At 42.9% G+C, this 21988-nt stretch overlaps 3 protein-coding genes across 3 annotated transcripts; 1 reads left to right on the top strand and 2 right to left on the bottom strand.

Annotated features, from left to right (window-relative positions):
• Positions 1-4947: 4947 nt before the first annotated feature.
• On the bottom strand, positions 4948-7110 carry LOC109484573 (immediate early response gene 5-like protein). Its single transcript, XM_019787895.1, has one exon. It carries the CDS (start codon positions 6969-6971, stop codon positions 6072-6074), a length of 900 nt encoding a protein of 299 aa, XP_019643454.1. The 5' UTR covers positions 6972-7110; the 3' UTR covers positions 4948-6071.
• Positions 7111-10184: 3074 nt separating this feature from the next.
• LOC109484554 (sialidase-1-like) lies at positions 10185-15184 on the top strand. The gene is made up of 8 exons (XM_019787874.1): positions 10185-10292; positions 10643-10835; positions 11399-11531; positions 12057-12183; positions 12519-12619; positions 12798-12879; positions 13097-13316; positions 13854-15184. Exons 1-8 carry the CDS (start codon positions 10194-10196, stop codon positions 14054-14056), a joined length of 1158 nt encoding a protein of 385 aa, XP_019643433.1. The 5' UTR covers positions 10185-10193; the 3' UTR covers positions 14057-15184.
• A 179-nt stretch (positions 15185-15363) lies between these two features.
• On the bottom strand, positions 15364-21546 carry LOC109484555 (putative vitellogenin receptor). The gene is made up of 4 exons (XM_019787875.1): positions 21167-21546; positions 17624-18189; positions 16884-17033; positions 15364-16476 (listed from the first exon to the last, which is right to left on the bottom strand). Exons 2-4 carry the CDS (start codon positions 18174-18176, stop codon positions 16061-16063), a joined length of 1119 nt encoding a protein of 372 aa, XP_019643434.1. The 5' UTR covers positions 18177-18189; positions 21167-21546; the 3' UTR covers positions 15364-16060.
• Between the last annotated feature and the right edge of the window lie 442 nt (positions 21547-21988).

Genomic DNA, 21988 nt, shown 5'->3' with positions numbered 1-21988 from the left:
AGGCGGATAGTTCTAACCTATATAGAACCAAGCATGTCTACGTGACTCTCTTCTTTCACACTTAAAAATGTTGCACTACATTCAAGTACATGTTCGGACATCAGATACCAAGCTTCCGTGACGTACGAACTAGATCTTGTGACACAAATTTCCCGAAAATTATATGTGGGCGGAGAATCATTATTATGGTTGAACAAGACTCTGAGCATGGTATAATCTTTATTATGTTTATTATAATCATATTATTACCGACCCACGGATGTGGTCACGGGAACAGTAGTATGTTGTTAAAAACGAATCATAACAAATCTGTTCTATGTCAATGTGAGCGGGCGAGGTCGACATTAACCCGTTTTAAGTCGACGATTCCGGTTGTGGGCGGATTTTTCCGGCGTGTTTGACGCAGCCGTGCGTCGACGTCGACGTCAGTGTCATTTGAAGTAACCCACGTAACGACCACATCGATATCGCCGTGCACGTATTACACTGATCATCTTACGGCCCTTCCACTCATCATGTATGGATGGACACACATAAGTGGTATGATGAACTGGATGAGTGTTTGACATGACACGGGTTGTTAACATGATTGGTTGATGATGTGTGCAACTCAGGTGGGCTTACGGGGGGGGGGGCGGTGTGGCCTATCATATTCTTTTTTTTCTGGCTGTATGTCAGGTCTCAGAAAGAGTCGGCACACAAGAAACCGCATACAGATTAGTATGTATAGTTTAAGTGTCATTGCTGTATCCTTTTTCCTTGTCTATTCATGTATTCTGTACTTAGCTTGTTAGAGCACAAACGTACAATAAAGGTCTTTCACTCATTAAAGAAGAAACACATTTCTTGGGTCATGCTTTTGGGACACGCATTTTATGTAACATATCTGCACAACTAGTGTATTTCCTCTCAAGTATTCCTCTATTTCTACCAATTTCTACATGTTTTCATGGGGTTAAGAAGGGAAACTCCTTGATGTTTTCATGATCAACACACACAGTTTTCTGGTGGAGACTAGCAAAAGGCTGCATGTTCTCAAGTTTGCGTATCTATTCCAATGAGAAACCGTGTTCCCAGTCAAGCCATAAAATAATGAATATTAAGGACATGGTTAACACTAGTATATCATCACATACTTAGTTCTGCTATAATATACATTACATAGACATTATTTCTGCTGCGAAACGCCAATGTTGTTCTTATTCACTAAACAAAACAAAAGTCACCTTGAAATTTCCCTACTTCGAGGGACAAATAAGGAGCTAATTCCGTGCCTCTGCTGGCATGGCTGGAGCTCATGTAACATGGTCCATGATGCAGACTTCCGGCCTTACTCCTTGGCTCGTGCATGAATTTATTTCCTCCTGATCAGTCCGGAAGCTCCGCTGTGGCATCAGGCCAATATAATCGCCAGGCAGGACGGACGGAAGGATGACTTCTTCTCATACTTCCTGTTTCTTTATGAAAAGGCCGTTATATGTCCTTATTCTAGGGGGCAATAAAGGTGAACACAACGTAATGCTTCATATTTTCTTATCGGTCCAGTATACTCGCCAGGCAGGACGGACGGAAGGATGACTTCTTCTCATACTTCCTGTTTCCTTATGAAAAGGCCATTATGCCCTTATTCTAGTGGGCAATAAAGGTGAATATAATGTAGTGCTTCTCGTTATTTTTTTACCATCATGGCTGAGTGTACTTTGATATAAAATTCTCTCTCTTTCAAATAACTTGATGCGGTTTTTTCTTTCCATTTTTAAGTCATTTCTTTTCTTAAAAAGCGATGATATTGCATTATAATTAATTTTGATTTTGTGTGGCAGTCGAATGACAATATGATAATTGTATCATAAGAAGACTTCCTGTTTTCACCCAGCCAGATAGGTGTAATGTAATAACGGTCAACTACGCACTTCCTCATTTTGAAATTCCGTATAGAAATCCAATCCCCTGATGCATTCCACTTACCCTTCCAGCGGATATTATTCATATCGGAAATTAAAAAGCGACAACACATTTTTGATAAAACGTGAAATCGGTATCATTTTTCGGAATATTTCGTTGCCATTATCATGTATATCCTAAATATGCCATTAGTACGTTGTGAAATACAGGAATATGCTGTATCAAAAACGCTGCGATCTTTTGCTATGGATGCACGAGCCATAACATTGCCACGCATGTAATTCAAATTACCAATACAGATCGGTCGGTACCAGGTCTATTTTTAACACGGCCAACGCCCTGCTCTGAAGTCACGAAGGCAGAGACAGATTTACCTGGTTGCCATGGGCAACGGTTCTATTTGTTTGGTTTGCGTAAGCCGGTTCAGGTGTGTGGAACGGGGAACGCCCTTATTAAGATTTCTGATGAAAATTCATGGCGCGGCGGGCAAAATTTAGGTCGCCTGCATATCAAAAACAAGCGCGGAAAAATTACAATAATATAGCTGTGCGTTTTACCAAACGATATACGTTCGTTCAAACGTTACACAAGTGTCTGTACACCGTGTATACGGTTGTCTGTAGTGCGTCATGCCCTGAACACTGCGGTTTTGTGTTGGCATACCTGCCATACCGGTTAGTCAACACCACAAAACCTTTTGTACACACGCTGGCGGTGGGGGAGGGGGGCAAAAGGGCAGGCAGTGGGAGACTGACACATTCTACACATCCGTATACATTTTCTGAGAATTTCCGCAGATTTAATATGATAGGAGTTCGATTCATAATAAATATGCAGAGTTGTTTTTGTGGTTGTAGAATCGATTTGTGGTTTATTTATATAAGATTGGATTATCCACTGCCGCGGGCGGTAAACCTAGCAGAACCATCGGCAAACAAAAGTGACCTTTTTCTTGGAAAACCCACACCGCCACTGTGTCGAATTACTGAGAAAAAAACTGAATAATGTTCTAAAAATATATTCAACTACATATATACATTCTGTACTTTGAGGAATGGATACTATAGCTAGCACTAGTAGCAGAGAATATAGACACATATGGACACATTTTTTATGAACACCGTATGCGCTTAGCCTCTACCAGGCACCGCGGATCGCTGGAAAAATACTAGTAGTAGAAATTGGCCGAAATAAAGGGATACTATAACAGAGAAGATCCCGGGCCATAGAAGATCTTCTATGGCCCGGGATCTTCTCTGGTATACTATCCCTTTATTTCGGCCAATTTCTACTATTTTTTCCAGCCATCCGCGTTGCTTGGTAGAGGCTAGTATGCGCATGCATGTATAAACATTATAGACATGTACTCCATGTACATTCAATGACTCACTAGCCCGGTATAGAGTGCAGGAAATAGTTTGATGTCTGTTGAGGGGGAATTGAGAACGGGTATGACGCGGGTTAGCTTCCTGGTGACGTCAGACCAAACAATCTCACGACCTCACGGACGTTTTGTGTGACCGGAGTTTTCATTAGGTTTCTCCCTAAAACAAACATCGCTGCGCTGGATCTATTCACGTGTATATACGTAGTAGCGTTACGTCCAAGAATAACGTCAATGTCTTTCTTCACGGCCAAAGTTGTTCCTGATAGTGTTCACTGGAGTCAAAATATTTACAATTCCATGTTACAAAATATTTACAATTCCATGATATTTACCATTGTATATATACTACTAGCATGGAGTTAAACCTCCTTGCTACTAGTATGTACCTTCCTTTGTCAGTGGTGGGGCTAAGATTAGCAACCTGCTTGAGTTGCCCACCACTGTGTGTCTGTAAATTTCCATGTTGCTCAATAAAAAAATTATATTACAATTCAATTCAATTATTACATGTATTATTAGTTTCGACTACACCAGTACTAGTATATAAATATGTATATTCTACTATAATACTACTGGCGAGTTGCAGTAGCAGTTTGGTATCAAATAGCTTTTCTTTAGGGATTTTCCTGTCACCGAAGGTTTACCGAGAAAGTGAAAATATTTCCAGAGAACTTTCCGCAGCTTTGTTTTTTGATAGCAGGTGACAGATCTATCCTATTGGGGATTCTAGATCGAAATCCCCCGTGTTTTTTATTCGCCTTATTTGGAGTTAATCGTAGCAGGTACATGGAACATGATTCGGGCAATTTGCCTGCGCTTGAGGGGCCTTCCCCTTTCTGAAACAGGTTTTAATATTCACACTTGCTTCCTGTTTTCCTCGGCAAGTGAGGATATTTCTGTACGTGCCTGAGGCAGAGCCTTTCCAACCCGAGCCTTTTGTGGCTACGAAAAACCGCCTCTTCTTAGAAACGCTCAGTGTTTGTGTGGTACTGGCAGATCGCCAGACGCGTGTTCAAGGTCTTGTCTCGCGTAGCTTACCGCCGCGGAAAGGCGGATTTCTGGAGAATTTGGCGGCGTATTTTTTTTTTCTGTTCCTAAGTCTCTTTCCACCTGCGCCCCCGCTCCATTGTTCTATACACACGTTTCCTGTCGCTGCCTGAAGTGTTGACGTTACTTTCGTCTGTTTAGACAATTTCGAAATAACAAAATCTAGAATACAGTACGTGTTTAGACTAGACAATCTTCAACTCATATTTTGATGGAAGATTGTATTATTGTAAATCTGTTCAATGGTACTATCCAAGCAGAGGTTTGAGTTTAGGTTTAAAAAGATACCGGTACCAGTGCAAAAAAATAAATCCCGATAAAAAAAGCCTAAAAACACACCCAAAATAAGCCAAAACCCAAACCTCTGCTTGGAGACTATTCAATGGTAACATTTTTGCCGCGACTGTGCCCATCGTAATATCTATTTCAGTATAGTAAGAAAGCAAACTTAGGGTGTACTAGTATGTTTGGTGAACTAGTTCAGGTACCAACTAGACCAAAACAGATCAGCAGACAGTGATTCCGACCGAGTTAAGTCATTGCGTATCAAATTACGGGGCGCGAAAAGGACATTAAATATGCACATAAAAACCACACGCACAAATGTATTCATGTGTCATCATCCGATGGGACAATTTTATTCCCAGAACATGACGTAAGGCAACGCATCACCTGCGTTACCGTAACAACAGCGAGTCACATTGCAAGTATGTACATATCAGGCTCAAGTGTTCTCTTGGAGCCATACAATCTCACATCTCAGGTTCCAGCATAAATTAACGATAAAAAAACATGTACAGTTTCATAAGTACTCTCCAATGGAGTACGCAGTTGTACGGCTTGTCGAGGTTTTTTTTCCTAGACTACAATATTTACAAAAGATCAAGCTAGCAGCTTTTCTTCTTTTTTGTGTGTTTACAGTTTTGGCCCTGAAACAGCTGTTCTTTTTTGCCGCTATTGCACGGGAATTCCTCAGCCAGTCAGTCTACATTCCTGATACCAAATAAGGTAGTGTCGGTAAGACAACAGAAGAAACAGACATCTCGGCGCACAGATGTTTGGGAACTAGAGGGGGAACCCCGGCGGGAAAAATCCCCGACCCGGCCCCCGGCCTAGCGCCCTTGCTTGCTCGATGCATGACAATGCAACTTCATTTGCATCAAACGCTAGCGGAAATTGGGTCCTCGCTTCTAAACACGACAACGCAAATAAACAACGTTTTTTTCGTGGGCGAACCAAAACGCGTAATAACGTAATTTTCTTCGGGCGACCGAGCGCCGACATACATGATTCAAAGGGTGCAATTTTGTCTGGAACGAACTACAAATAGAAATTTGATTGCAGTGATTTGGAGTTGTCTGCCAGCCACGAGGCCCCATCTCCTCTGACCTGCATAATTGTATACATGATCGCCTGACGTCACCGAGATCACCAGACAAAGGAAAATCGAGCACCATCCAATCTTCAATGACGCAGGTCAAAACACGCCTCTATTACACTACATTTGGCACAAATAGACTTCCTCTAGATGTTGTTTTGGTACGAATGTGTCCAAGTTTCGACAGTAAGGTGATTTTGTAGCTACTGTGGCTGAGGAAAATTGTATCAAAGCCAGTGGAATGGCTACGACAAACATCTGCCTTTGTTTCGTAACAGCGCTCAGGGCGGTAGATATGAAGGAAGTGGTACAAAAACAGTACTATTTACAGTCATTTCAGGAAAGTTCGTGAGTCTAGAATGCAACAATCGGTCTGGCTAGTGTCCCGATAGACGTGACTACTTCCTGCATACACTGCTGCAGTCCTTGTTTGGATGAGTTTGGTCCCGATCTCGGCACAGCTTGCTGCGGTGTTGGCTCGGATTCTAGTTCAATCGAGCTGTGCACAAGTCCTTTAAATCCTGAGTTGAAGATATTCACGAGACTGGAGACGGGCGAGTCCGTACACATGTCCTCTGTTGTTTCCCACGAGTCGGTTGAATCTGAGTCCGTTTCCTGTTTCTCGATTCTGCGTTTCTTGGGGGAAATTGAGTCACAGGCGGCTTCGGTTTCGGATTGCTTCCGCTTGCGACAACAGGAGCATGGCGCGGCCGAGGATCGCTTTTCGTCGCACGAGGCCGTGGGAAGAACGTTCGTGCACCTTTCCCCGAGCACAGCGGGCTGCAAGGAGGTCGCCACGTTCTGTTGTTGTTCGGTGGAAAGATTCTCCTTGTCCACAGAGTCGGCCAGGGTTACACTGTCGAGGCGCGAGTCGACGTTTCCGCTCGCTGATGTAAGCGGCGGTTGGGCGAGGTCAACAACCGGCGTGAGTGTACAAAGGTCTTTCTCCTCGCCCTCCCCACTCGGCAACGCTGACTCACACTCCGTACTCTCGGCGGCGACTGGCACGGTTTCCTCCGCCGTTTCGGGACCACAATCCACGGTCTCGTCTTCTTCCACGTCGCTCTCGACTGCTGTAGTTTCGGCGCGGTAGTACTCGGGAACCATTCCGGTCAGTAGCGCAGTCCGTGCCGTGTACAGTACGTGAGACACCAGGAGGTTCTTATGCAAGTCGATCCCGCCACGTTGCGACCGGGAGGCCTGAAGCTTGCCGATGGACAGGGCGATCAGTCTCTGGGCGTCGACGGAAGCCATCTTGTCCTTTACAATATAAATATGGGGTACAGAAACTGCAACAAAATGGATCAAAACACCGAGTTTCTGGCTTGTAGTGGTGCTTGAATGTGAATCACACCCTGTCTGTAACGTGGCGTGATCTACAAATGACCGTTGCGTGTAAAAATCCTGTGTTATTCAAATCCAGACTGACGTAATGGCTATTTCAATAGACCAATCAGAAGCCGAGAACACGGTCGCCTGGCGGCATGATTGACGGCTGAGAGAATGCAGACTGTACTACTATTTTACAGGGGGTGTTTGTAGTCGAGCTAAGTCATACCGTATCATAATAACGATATAGATTGATACTTTTAGGTAAAATATCTTACATATATCTTTAAATTTTACTTTAATGAAGAAATGATATGTATATTGCATCAAATGTTCGATAAAACTATACTCTTTGATAAATTTTTTCAGGACATCCCTATCGGAATAGTCCATAATAAGGAACTGACCAATGAGAGGCCGTCCTGAGTAATTGGGCTGGAATTCCCTGAATTCCCCTGGGGTGAAACCACCTAGGGGCTGGTTATGACGTGTCTCCGCTAAACAAAGGGAAACACACTGGTGTAGTCAAGGCGCCATTCAAACTACGTCAAGATAAACACCACGCCTCGTGACCATTGGTCACAGTCCGCGGAAAATCCCCCCAAATATGGGCACAGCCACCCCTCGCGCTCGTCATGTGACGGGGGCAAAGGGCGCGAAAGAAGCTATCTCATGCCTCGAGGCGCGAAAAAAAGAGCGCGAAAAGTTCTAATCAATCCAGGTATTAAAATGTAAACATGCAGACGACAAGGAAGAAGGAAGTTTTTTTGCGCGGGAAATGTATGAAAAAAAGAACTAAAGTCCTGGAATAAAAGTAACGTTACAAAACTGAATACATTGTTACGAAGAAAGCAAGGATTCAGGAACCAGCAACACAAAAGTACTTGTAGGTAAATTTCTAGTGTGTGCGTGTGTGTGGTAAGTTGGCTATATGGACTGTTTCTAGTGATAACGGTTAAACCTCCAATCCAAACTAATCAACTGTTTGGCTGTGATGTTGAAGAGTTTATTCGACCTTGACACTGGCCATCGCTTGGCCTCAGACAACCTTGCAGCTACACAGGAGACCCTGGCTCTGAGCCGCATTGAGCCAGCTGGGCCCGGAAACCTTGGCTTGTTGCCCAACTCTTGCTCTACGTACTATAACTATGAACCGGAGCCACGCAGTTATACAAATGTACGGTAAAATCGATCGCACAGTGCTTCTTGTTAGGGCTTCGGGGTTACGAAGGTTGTACTTAGTGCGTACAAAATGTATGTTACGTGGGCTGGTTGGCAAAGCTTGCATCATTACTGCTCCTGGCAGAGTAAAGTACACCGTACCGAACACGTGGTGAACTTGTGCCGATCACAAGGTCGGCTGAGGTGAGGGTGAGAGGTGGATATTTCGTCAGCCTACTGTATACAGTGCTCGTACCGCCCCGAGCCAGGGTAAAGCAAAGTTCACGTGTATTCGATTACGTTCAAGTTCGGAGAAAACGTGAGCTAGTATGTGTGATCATCAGGGCGGTACTACTTTAAATTTTGGATAGGGATTATACATGTGATTATATGTTTCAATGCCTCACTTCTATAAAAGAGGGGGAATATGATGCATGGTGACTGTATAACAACAATGCACACACCGGTATTTTTGTTCACCCCAAAAGAATGTAACATAATGTACAAGATACGACTATAGTACGTGTCCACGTCATTGATAAACTGTCCAGGCGTTACCTTCTCTTTTTCTCTCTTACATTTTTTTCTGTCTATCGATCTATTATTTCCTGTTCTATTTATTTCAGACAACAGAGCTATATAGATAGCCACAGAGCTATATCGATAATGTCAGTCATGCGAACAAGTTATGATTTCCTCGTATTTGGGAAGGTGCGTGCCGCTGTGGTGAGATCATCGAAGGAAATCACTAGTATAAAAGGCTTCGTCAAAATATGGTCAGATTGTCACAAGTCTATGTAAATGCCTTACAAGGTGTCAGGTTTTAAATTTGTAGCGTTATGTTAATAAGGAGAAAGTGATGATTATTCTCCGCCCACCAGCTGAATTCTCCTCCCCCACACTTCGCCTGGCACGCGCCAAGCACGAGCTGAATTTCCGCCTTTTCTCGTCGATCCACGTCACTGATTCTTACTCATTTTTCTTTGAAGTCTCATAGTTAGAATTCCCACAGGTCGTGTAGAGATTAGGTATCCGCCCCTTGCTGGGAATGAAGTCAGGCGACATTTTGTGGTTTGTTGCGGTTCCCACACGGGGCGTAGCCTGGGTGGAGTGTTGTCCTGTTTCCGTTACAGAACTATTTTTCAGAAGTTTACTCATCCGGTAGATTGCCACACCTAGATAGTAGCAATAACTTCTGCAAACATTGATCAATGATAATCTCTTTCTCTCTCTTTCTATCATACTAGGTCTATTTCTCGTTTCTTGATTAATTTTCAAAATGATCTGACACAGTGTTTTGTTCGTCTTTAGGTGACCACAAGACACAAAATCCCCTGTAAAAAAGCAAATACTTCAAAAATTGGTGTCTGTGAAACACATATAAATATTTTGCTGTTTAGAAAATGTTACCATGTAACTGCGATAAAACATTAATATAATATCAAGACCAAAGGTTGCACACATAATAGAACAATTTCACATCACTCGCGCGTGACTCGAACCGATTTCAATCACCGGCATTCACTTAGTATTGTTTTACACAGGCATCCTGTTTGTATGTGTGGAAATCTGGTGAATCAGTAGACAAACATGCGTGCAATGAAACTTGTAGCGCATTCCTCGGATTCATAGCAGACCGGAAGGTAAAACCATGTTTGTCGTAAATTGCGCGTTCGAACAGCGCCGCTCAGCGGGCACATAGTAGCCTACACCTTTTTTGTCCGGACAAAACAGCCAGATATTACTAGTAGTACTTGTGTCACTGAAAAATAAATGGCGATTATTCTGTCACGTTGATGTAATGTAAATCTTAAAGGCAATAATTTGCTTTCAATCTGAATCTGCACGCTTGAACAGGAACGTTAACCGACGACCTCAACTAACGTAATGCATATACCTGTTAATGCTGCCTGTGATTGGCATACTAGTACTATGCAGTGGCGCCTTCTAGCGATATGTATCAAAACTGCAGAAATATGGATCAAAATGGCGGAAAGGGAAGTTAGGATGTTTGTATTCTACTTATGTTTTGGCTTTCTGACGACCATTTCGTCCTCCCCTATCTTACGCAGCAATGTCAAACCGGTAAGTATGAATGTGAGAATACATTAATCCTATGATTTCCAACAAGATTAGTATTTTAGTGCCTGAAGGTCCTCTAAATGCCCTCGATACAACAGTATATCGATCCAGGCATAACAAATGTACCTTGGACATACAAAACAATAACCTCGTGATCAGTATCAAAACTACTGCGAATATGTAGTCAAAATGTTTGAGTTCTTGTCAGTTATTTGATATCAACGAAATAAACCAACAATTTGCAGTAACGTGTCTATATTTACTGACATTGTGAATGTGAAATATAAAATGAAATGATATAAATTATTGTTCTGCATGAAAATTTTGCTTCCCCCTCCCCCACCTTTCTGTAGGTGTCCCCTGTAGCAGTAGAGGAACAACTGATATGGTTGAGTGGAGGGGGTGAGGGGGAGGTGGACATCTACCGGACCCCCCTGCTGACTGCCACCCCCCGGGGCAGCCTGTTGGCCCTGTGTGGAGCCAGGAAGTACAGCTCAGGGGACGCAGGGCCCAAGTTTTTAGCCATCAGGAGGTCAACAGATCAAGGTGATGAAGTTATATATCAAGATTCAAATGTCCTTGGTGGGGGCCTGCATGCCATTTTCCGTAATCGGCCGTTTTAATTCAATGTAGAGCGTAGACGGACCCCTGTAATTTACCGTAGAGCATTATTGGCGCAATTTGTGTAGAGCATATTCGCTGTTTTAATTCCACTTAATGTGTTGTAGCCACTTGGAATTTATCGTAAAGCGTAATCGAGGTTTCCGAATTCAGCGTAGAGCGTTGTTGGAGACCCCCCCATGCAGGCCCCCCTTTGTAAATTTGGATGCTACTAGGTTATTGTGGTTGGGGTGGGTTTTCTTCGGGGCTGTAGGAGAAAACTAAAGAACCCAGCACACTTATCAAGAAGAGCAGGGGTGACCCAGTGTGATTGGCCAAATTCTTGTGGCTCATGATACTTGTACATGATACTTGATACATGCAACCAAAAGACCAATGACCAAAGTTTAGATGTCATGGACTTCAAACACATTCTCTGTTTGAAGATTATCCTTGATTTGACGAGTTCCAACTGACTCTGCTTTGCATGAATGTTTTTCCTTGCCTAGGTCAGACGTGGTCTCCAACAGCTTTCGTGACGGACGATCGCTCACCAGACGGCTTCAACCCCGGCTCCATCTTTGTTGACGAGATCACGTCCACCATATTTGTTCTGTATGTGCACTGTGCCCACCACTACAAGTAAGAACTCTGACATGTGATCTTTAATTGTGATAAAAGAAACCACCACATTTTGTAGATGTTTTAGACAGTGTAATGATCTGTTCACAGCTATGTGCATTGAATGGCCAAGTGGTTAGATCTAGAGGTCTTGGGTTCGAATCTTGTCACTCCTGGCATGCAAGACGTTATATCCAACTCCAAGGGAAGGACACTTGACCACTTTACACGACTTTCCTCACTCTGTCAAGGTAAGTGTAAAACGAGAACCTGACTTCAGTTGGGGAGGTAAAAGGCAGTGGAAAAAGAGGGTTGGGCTCCGTCTTCCAATACCTTGCGCATTGGATTAACAACCCACTGCCTCAACCTTTTTATAGCTATATGCATGTGGAAGGGTGGTTTCCAACAGTCACACATTTCATATACCAGTAACATTATACATGTACTAGTAACTTGGGTCCTCACACTATGACGTGATTATCCTATGTCTTGTTTCCTGAAGTTTTAAAATCCTGCAATGTTTGTTGCTGTGCTGTTTGTGTGCAGGTGCAATGTGTCCACCCTGTTCCTGATCAACAGTACTGACGATGGCCTGACCTGGAGTCACCCGAGAAACATCTCAGAACAGGTCGGAACCATGACCTTCGACCCCGGGCCTGGGTATGGCGTCCAGGTAGTGTCATTACTTCTGTCCACCTAGTTAAGTTACTGTCTGTGTCTATGTGTATGATTCTGTAATCATTTGTTTGCATGCATGGTTGAGCAAAACATACCGATTCGAAGTAAGCACAGTGTGTATTCGTGTATTCAATTCCCTTCTGTCATTGCTATAAAAATTACAAATGGTTTAAAACTATCTTTTAAACAATGATCCAAAAATACTGGTACCACTGTCTTTTTTGAATGTGTACAGTTGGAAGTCTCTCCCTCTATCTACCTGTATGTGTCATTGTTGCATTGAAAATTTGCAGTGATTTTATACAAATCTCTGCTTGTTGCCTTCCGCAGAAAAAGCTCCCCCCGCACCAGGGTCGGCTGATCGTGTGCGGCCATGGTGACCTGATACTGAGTGGTGTGTTCTGTCTCCTTAGCGATGACCATGGCAACAGGTGAGGCATGCACAGGTCACAGAGTTCTATAAAAATCAGAATTGTCCTTTTGACTCTCAACATGTTTTTATTTTAGTTTCATTTAAAGTTGCTTTATTGATACTATGATGAAACAAAAGATAAGGTGTGGCAAGAAAGAATGTAGGATGATTGCAATTATAATTTTGTTAACCTCCAGTTGGCGCTATGGAGGCACAAGAATGGGCATCCCTTACAACCAGAGAAAGAAGGCAGGAGACTTTGACCCTGATGAAAATCAGGTATGACTTGAAGGAAATTAGAAATTTCATGACACATGAAAAACAATGATATATTATTGATTATACCCATGATACAGATACGTGTGTTCTTTGTCGTATTAATGAATACTGTTACTAGTGTCTTTGAATACTGTTATGTTATCATCACGGCATACTGTTTAACTAGATACAGGGTACAGAGTTTTTGTTGATCTGTCTGTCTTTACGTATGGTTCAGCCACTAGAACTCCCGGACGGTTCGATTTTGTTGAACGCGAGAAATGAGTACGCGTACCACTGCCACTGCCGCGTCATCATGCGCAGCTACGACGGCGCCGAGTCCTTCCCGCTGGAACACCTGTACTTCGATGAGACGCTGATCGAGCCGCGAGCCATGGCCAGTCAGTGGTACAGTAACGGGGTACTGTTCTTCTCCAACCCAGCACACCAGACTGAGAGTACGTAACAGCCCTTTCTGTTTAAGAAGCTGTGACTGCTGAGTGACCAAATATTGTACAGATCACTCAACAAAATACACGTATTTCTGTATATGTCTAATGTTGTCTTTTATATCCTGCATCATATTCCTTAGAAAATTAGAAATCCAAGGATCACGCAATTAAGGATCGTCCAATTTTAGTTGCTCGACTGTTGGTCAGTGATCACTGTCTAGTGGAAAGGAGGCTTTAGGTAACTTTGTTATGAAGGCAGCATATGTACCTGAAGTCAAGAGTTTTTTTATCCTCATCTATGCCTATTATACGTAGCCTCCACCAGGCCTTTCTACGGGAATACAGATCGTAGAATTCGGCAAAAAGGAGTAAAATTGGCCCGGTTAGTCCGGCCACGGAAGGTTGTTCCTTTCCCTCCGAAGCGCGGCCAGTCGAACCCCGAGGCTTAACTCCCCTACTCAACTTAGTCTGGTTGAGACTATATCCATAAAAATATGTTCAAGATGACAGGATGATTTTCCCTTCTGTCCCCCCCCCCTCCAGGAGTGAACCTGACCCTGAGGTGGAGTTATGATAACGGCACAACGTGGGCATCCAGTCTGCTGGTCTGGCCGGGGCCGAGCGGCTACTCTGCCATGACCATGCTGAGCCAGGACAGCGGTCATCTGTACATCCTGTACGAGAAGGGAGCCAAGAGCTCCATCGAGTCTCTGTCATTGGTCAAGGTGGCGCTGTACGGGGGCTAGGGGTGTGATGTCATTGTCACCCCCCACCCCCAAACCTTAATGTTTTTGCCTAATGGTAGCCTGGTATCCAGTCTATCATGGTTGGGGCAGGCTGTCTTCAGGGCTCCGAAGGAGTTTTGCACGCAAGGAGTTGATTAGCCCCTAATTTAACTTCCGTCGGGCAAAACCTACCGGGGAACCTAGCTGAGTCAGGTGGGGAAGAGCTCCAAAGAAAACCCAATCCCCAACGACGATAGACCAGACACCATGAGTCTAGCCTTATGGCTGTTACATTTTTGTTGGCAGTACTGACAGGAATGCTGTTGTGTGACCTCAGGTCAATGGATCACCTTCTTGTTGTGTCCCAGTCAAGCCTCACACATGCTGGCAGATGTGATGGCAATCAATTTTACTTAGATCTATTACCTATACCTTCACAATTTTACCTGTTACCTGCAATATTGCAAGTTGTCAGAAATCTTACCTGCAATTCAGGAAATATTTTGCAACTATCCAATACACTATCCATCCCCTAGCCTTTTTAGACATATGGAGCCTTGAATTATGCTCTTGCATAGCTCTGTAATTAGCTACCAACAATCTAGGCATTTGTATCCTGCTGAATAGCTAGATTTAACATTGTTCATGATGCCTGGCCTGACTTTCTTCTAGACTGCAAAACTGTATTTCTGCCTGCAATCTGACAATGTACCGTAAGGCCACTTCTTGCCGATGTTTTCTTGTATCACATGTCACTGTGGCAATACTATCTATACCCAGTAGGTATTTTTCTGATACTGTACTGGTACAGTCATAGTGCAATTCAGCCACTTGGGCCTGTAATGTTGTGATATACATGTATCTGTCACCTCTCAGATTACAAGAATATTGTCTATAAATGTATTTTGTAGTCCACGAGGTGGATACTTGACATTTTATGAAATAGATTTTTTATCTAATCTGATGCTGATATATGAAAAATATTGACAATCATGAGATTATATATATGATATGTAGAATGGAATCCATCCTGACTTTTTGATATACTCTTCTCAAAAATGCCCAGTATACAGTAAGACAGAAGCCAAGTTTTTACTGCAATTTTATTGCAAATAATTCCCTGACAATAAACAGATTTTTTTCACTGTTGATGGACATCTTTTGGGGCTTTGTATTAGTCAGCAATATTAACAATATTTCTCATATCAAGCTTTCCTTGCTCTTATTAAGAGAGTATAAAGGTGATACATGTAGCTAATATTGCAACAAATATATAGCTGTATTAAAGCTAATGTTATGTTCTATTATCTAAAAAAACAAGATGAAAAACCTATTATTAAATACTAATATCATAACCTTTTTTCCTGCAGCCTAACCCCATGAATTTGGTCAAACGGCTACCTGAAGGATAGTTCACTGTAGTTATTGAATCGTAACTATTTGTTTCCCCCCACTACATTTAAACCCTGTCAGCCCTTATTCTAGCATTTGCAATGATCAGGAATTTTCCAAATGGGGTAGTTTGAATACAGGTAAAAACGTGCATACTGAGGTTGACTGCCTTTAGAAAACTAGGAATATGGTACTAGTACCAAAATGTGCAGTCAGGTCTTACTTTTAATACAAAAGTGTTAATGCAACAGTTAGGAAATATTGTCAGCATGATGTGTAAATACCCTGTCTTGAAAATTTCTGCACCCTTGAATGTACTATTCTTGCTCTTCAACAATTTTCTTCAGACTCTTTTACAAGTTTAAGGTCCAAGAAACAAGAATGAGTTGCTTTGGCCTGATGCTTAAGCACAATTAGAAGTGTAAAAGACCAACCAACTTGAAACACTTTGAAAAGTTCCATCGTCTTTTGATATTTCAAAAGTGGTAACATTTTCACACTTATTTATACACAATGTGTACTTATTTGCTGGTGATGTGATTGAATACCTATATATCAGTTGAAAATAAATTTATTTTGATATACATGACTTTATTTACAAACACCGTATTGCAGCCTACCGGAGTGTAAACCTTAACTAACACTCTGTAGAGATGACCCCACAGACTGCAATGGCGACGCCCCGTCTGTGATGTACTGCTTTACCTCCGTTTCTCCGCCAGGTGGCGCTGTGGGGTACTTGGTGTAGTCGTCATACGCTGGAAGCGTTGAAGCGACCGACACTGTCTCTGACACCGAGTCTGTGTTTGTGTTGTTTCCCGTTGTTGTGTTGACGTTGTTTACGCTCTGTGTGGATCTTGTTTGTGTGTTTTCCGGCTCGATGTTGTCGTTGTGCACGATGACGATGTCGGGACAGCTGACCGCCGGGTTTCCATGGAGACCGCTCTGTGACGTAGTCCATATCGTGTCGGGCGGCACGCATGCGTCGTAAGCCGGTGGATGGTCGTCGAACATGGGGTTGGCCTGGCCGAGGTTCGCTAGTTCTAGTCCTGATGAGACAACAAAATAACCCTATACAGTTACAAAATTTGTCTTGCTCACATTCGCAATCAATATATACAACGGTTGCAAAGTGATAGAATAGCTATCAAACACGATATTTTCTTTAGTCTGAACTCAAGGAATTTTAGGCAAAAGTACACTATGGTAAGGCTTTAAGTTACAGTACTGTAGCGATGCACTTCGTAAGCTATGCCCATCTATTGAAGCAACTGCTACGTTCTACCAAGGAGGTTTAGAATCAGGTTTCACAATGCAAGTCACAGTTGCATTTCAGAGGGCACAATTTGCATCCATCGATATTGTACCCCGTGTATTTTGGATAAACATATAGTTTTGTTCAGACTCGTAGTAACATAATCAACGTCGTAAACTTTAGATTTTTGCCCCAACCTACCCGGGTCTTCAGCCTGCTGCCTCCTGCGCGGTGAGTGAGATTTGGGCGGGCCCATACAACACCGCGTCGCCGCGCACACGATGGAGAATATCAGCACGAAGAAGATCGCCACTCCGATCTCCAGCCACACGTCCCAGCGCAACTCGGGAACTGGGGAAGGGGGAAAAAGTGGCATTACTGATAGGAAATTCAAACTCTACTACTGGATAAATAACGGATCCGAGATAATTTCCGGATGTTTCGAGTGGCATCCACCACTCTTCTTCAGCGTCACAAATGAACAGAACTTTCATTCTGAAGAAGAGTGGTTCGACTCGAAACGTCTGGAAATTATCTCCGTAAGTTATCCAGTGGTAGAGTTTACATTTCCTGTGAGTAATGTTTACCTGGATGTCTATAAACCTTCATCAACGTGAAAGTGGCATTATTATACAGTTGCTACACGTTTATTGTCCGCCGTTTTCTTCTTTTTTTTTGCCAAGCCTCCCTCCTTCATGCGATAATTGTACTGTAGTAATTATAATAAAATACTACTAGTAATCTCCAAGCAGATCTTTCGGTAGCTATTATAGTATCCAACAGGCAAGACAGTATCCAAAAGGCAAGATATTATCCAATAGGCAAGACAGTATCCAGATCCAGTATAGTAGAAGAAGCTGAATTGAATTGGAGAGTACTCTGCTTGAATTGGACAGTACAAAAATGTACTATGATAAAGACCAACTGTTTCCCATACTTACGGCAGTCTTCTTCGTCACTCTTGTCCTCACAATGGTACAGACCGTCACACTCCTGGTCAGACCTCACACACCCGTACGTCGCGCACTTCTTCTGCGGGCTCGGGCATACGCAGTGCAGCTCGTCGCTGGCGTCCCCACAGTCGTCTCTATTGTCACACTCCAGATCCCACCGGATACACCGGCCGTTCGCGCATGCGTACTGCCAACCTTTGCACGCCGAGCATGCGCGCTCGTCGCTCGAGTCGCCACAGTTGTCTTCTCCGTTGCAGGATAAGTCGTTAGAAATGCACAACCCGGTGTCGCATCGGAATTGGTCCAATCCACAGGTGCAGTTTAATTCGTCCGTTCGATCCTCGCAGTCTGGTATTCCGTCGCACTCTCTCTCGTACGGTATACACCGCCGGGTTAGGTCACACGTGAAACAGTCGCGGGTTGTCGTGCTTGGTGGTACGACAGTCGTGGTGTTGTTGTACGCGGCGCACAACTCACACAGACACCACAGGAAGAAGATAAACGGACCAAGACGTCTTCCCTGAGCCCGGAAATTCTCCATGTCGAAAGTTTTCCTGAAATTGAAAAATATGGCAATGACGTGATATAGTAAATAGCTTATATATAATTTATGCATTTATTTCATCGTAAAACGGCTGGGTAGCCCATTCAGCTAGTAGAAGCTGCTTTCCAAGGGGGCAAGGACACAGGACATTTACACAACACAATACTTGATTACATTAAGTCATTCAACAAAAGGTACACAACAGTCAATAAAATCCTATGCGTCAAAACAAAAACATGACCATAAATCAATGTCGACATAACGTTCCAATGTCAGAACAATAAAGTCAGTAAATTGGACTCTAGTCAGAGGTCACTAAGTTTCATAAGGCATGCGTCGGAATCTGCTTTGAACTTGTAAAAGCTTGATGTGTACAATACCATGAAAAAAATGTTTAGCAGAAATGATACGTGATTCAATTTTTTTTCTTTTAATGTTATCAGTAATATTTTTCCAAAACAATTCTCACTTGTAAAATGTACCTTTACAGCTAGTTCAACGTGCTGTACCGTGCACGTGTTGTCAGGTGCCTATTCAGGTACAAAGGTGAACAGACTAAGATGTTGCTAAGTCATATTGGTTTACTTAGTACTGATCGAACCGTTAGTGGACAGAAGGTCAACTTGCCCTGCCTATTGGAAAACAAAGGTCTCCTATTGTAGCCTGGTTACCAAACCTCCGCTCCTATATATAGGAGATTAGGACGAAGAGACGCGGTATGCCCAGCGAGAATAGGCTTGGCAATCATGCTACTGACACGTTACTAACCAAACCAGGGTTACTAACATGTTACTAATCAAAACTAGTTCAAGGTGCGTCGGTGAAGGTTAGACATCCAGGTAATAAGATACGCCAAAAAGCAGTTACTCAAGCAACTGGATATGATTTTGGATTTAGTTCAAGATGCATTATGCAGATTGTCATCTAAGATCGCTGTACGTTATCATTGGAAATGAATACAAATACAATACTTTCTATACTGACGCTCTTTTATGATTATTTACCTAATGCGTTCCACAAAAAAGAGATGCCTGCGTCTTCATGGCTCATAGCTCTCAAGGCTGTGTTTTAAGTATGTCGACCTTCGAAATGTCTACACATGCCTGAGTTGTTAGAGTTAAAGGTTATTCTTAAGTTAGAAAGCTGACGCCATCTCTACTCCATCTAGCACAGTCGTTTATGTTCACACGTAGGCTTGTGGGTACAATAGGTGATCCAAATAGAGCAAACAACAGAAACAAAAGATTGCGATGCTAAGAATAGGAGTTCAACTTTCTCCGATATTTTACCGAATGGTGGCGACAGCCGCTTGAAATATATTTGTTAAGAACATCTAGATATTTCTCTACGCAAAAGGTTGTATTATATCAAACCAAATTTTCTTATGTATGCACATAATTGATGTTTCCTATCCCTGTACATTTGGATTAGCATACTCTTATAGTTTACTTTTAAATTAGTATGTAGCCCCTGTGCACTATCGTACATGTATATATAAACCCATTACATTGACCAGTGCATGTAAGGTGCAGGTAGACATCAGCAATACCAGCACAGCTCCAATTTTACCTGCACTAACCTGCATATACCCAGTACATTGACCAGTGCATGTTAGGTGCAGGTAGACATCAGAAATACCTGCACAGCTCCAATTTTACCTGCACTAACCTGCATATACCCAGTACATGTACATTGACCAGTGCATGTAAGGTGCAGGTAGACATCAGAAATACCAGCACAGCTCCAATTTTACCTGCACTAACCTGCATGTACCCAGTACATTGACCAGTGCAGGTTAGGTGCAGGTAGACATCAGAAATACCAGCACAGCAGCTCCAATTTTACCTGCACTAAGCTGCATATGCTTTTGATCCCTACGAAGTGTTACATGCCTTTTAGGCAACGAGCCACGAACGGGCGTCCTGCACTGGTATGGTGTACTAATTCACCGTTTACCAAGGCACGGTATCAAATAACCCATCACAAGGACCGGACCTACCTGCAAAAAGAGTTTAAGACGACTTGAATATTTCTTCTACTGAAGACTGCACATAACACCTACCAATCAAGTCCTTGTACCAAATTAGCTCCGTGTCACCAGATCACTATCAGACGTTATCCTAATAAACAACGTGTATTTAATATTTCTTCCACACGAAGTGAACGCTTTGCATCAAAACCGGCTCATGAATTTTTGATGCCGTTGCCATGGCGACGCCAAAAGAGTGGTCCCCGGGGATGATCTAGGGACAGACACGAAAGATGAGAGGATTTTCTGTCAAAATTTGCCGAGATTGGAACACTGGTATGTTGAGATAGGGCATTCTACGAGCTTTATGCCAATCAACTCTGTAGCATTTATATGCCGTAGAGCACAGTGATATCAAATTAAAATGCTGGTTGGAACAGGCCAGAACAGGTAAAAACTGGAGCTTATTACAGAAGAAGCTTAAGTCGGATGACGAGTATTATGTAGGTTTTATGACAGGAAAGACTGTTACTACCAATGTAAATCTAGGGGGAGGGGTAGCTGACAGGAAAAATTGATGAAATTTGAGGAACATTTCAGGAAATTGATATCAGGGATAATTTTTCACACATACTAGCCATATCCAGACATTGCTTCACACAATCTGATATTGCGACATTTGTGTTTTTTGATAACGTGGGGCTTGTGCAGTTCGTCCTTGGTATATTTTTTCCTATCATATATAATATCAGATCTCAACAAATCCCTTACCCTTACCTTTACAGTGATCACTGCGATAATAACGTTAACTGTACGAAACCAGAATTAAGCTATCGTATGTACCATTTTCTGAAAAAAAAAAACATCCGGCTCAATACGACGAAATACCCTGTGGCAAAATTCAACGACGTATCTACCTATCTTTAACCCATTCTTTTTATACAGATGACCACTATAAGACCTGAAATCCAACCCTACACCTTACGTGTTACTACAACTCCTTACGGTATAACCTTACCTTTCTGTCACTGCGCTCTGTACGGTCTAATGTACCTGAAGCATTACCGCCAGCTGGTGCAATCGCCCCCAAGGCTACAGCTAGACTTGTTTTCGACGGAACCGTTCGGGAGAGTTCAAAAGTTCACCGCGTCATAGGCGGAACCCCAGCATTCCAGAGCGCGAACAGTTTCACCTTTGTCACTCGGATATTATCCAGAAACGTAGGAAAAACGCAAAAACTCGATTTTAGACTTTGGGGATTGAAAATTCCGAAAAAAATACCAGTTTACCAATCAAGCGCAACGTCAGTAGCAGTGGGTCTAGACGAGACTTCGATCTTTCTCAGATCGATCAAACGCATTTAAAGAGAAGCCCTAACGTGAAAACCTGTCGTCAGGAACTGACCGTTTTACAGAGCATTAGGTAATCGTAGGTCCACCACACGTCACCCTTTTTACACCCCCGTGTAGTAAAATGTCTCCATGGAGGAGCGCTTTTAGCGGAGTTAATCATTAGCCGTGCCTTTCGCCGCCTGCTACTACTGCCATAAATACGTCACCCAGTGTACATAGGAACACGCGAGGACCGTTACGTATTTGCTATTGTTGGGAGCCAAAATTGTTGATCCACTCTCTGTGTACTTTGGCAGTTGTATCAATCTTTGTCTGATGGAGCGCATCGAAACGTAACTGACTCTGGCGGTTTGTCAGAACGCCAATAAAAAAAATAAAGATGATACCTTCATGTATGCTTGTGTCAATATTTCTCACATTTTCTTTTAACATTAATAGCAAAGATTTTACAGTGATGATAACTATTGACTGGATCGCGCCAATCGCAT

This window comes from Branchiostoma belcheri, unplaced genomic scaffold, assembly GCF_001625305.1.
Source record: "Branchiostoma belcheri isolate BF01 breed outbred unplaced genomic scaffold, Haploidv18h27 scaffold7, whole genome shotgun sequence".
NCBI lineage: Eukaryota > Metazoa > Chordata > Leptocardii > Amphioxiformes > Branchiostomatidae > Branchiostoma > Branchiostoma belcheri.
Note: the sequence above shows the minus strand (reverse complement) of the source record. Positions and strands in the feature narration are given on the sequence as shown.

Excerpts from the sequence above, each read along its gene's own strand:
- LOC109484554 (XM_019787874.1), top strand. The coding sequence starts at position 10,194 with ATGGCGGAAAGGGAAGTTAGGATGTTTGTATTCTACTTATGTTTTGGC. Across the intron at positions 12,880-13,096 it reads TTGACCCTGATGAAAATCAG|CCACTAGAACTCCCGGACGG; the intron begins GTATGACTTGAA and ends CGTATGGTTCAG. Across the intron at positions 13,317-13,853 it reads CCCAGCACACCAGACTGAGA|GAGTGAACCTGACCCTGAGG; the intron begins GTACGTAACAGC and ends CCCCCCCTCCAG.
- LOC109484573 (XM_019787895.1), bottom strand. The coding sequence starts at position 6,971 with ATGGCTTCCGTCGACGCCCAGAGACTGATCGCCCTGTCCATCGGCAAG.
- LOC109484555 (XM_019787875.1), bottom strand. The coding sequence starts at position 18,176 with ATGGAGAATTTCCGGGCTCAGGGAAGACGTCTTGGTCCGTTTATCTTC. Across the intron at positions 17,034-17,623 it reads GAGTGACGAAGAAGACTGCC|TTCCCGAGTTGCGCTGGGAC; the intron begins GTAAGTATGGGA and ends CCCCTTCCCCAG. Across the intron at positions 16,477-16,883 it reads GCAGCAGGCTGAAGACCCGG|GACTAGAACTAGCGAACCTC; the intron begins GTAGGTTGGGGC and ends TTGTCTCATCAG.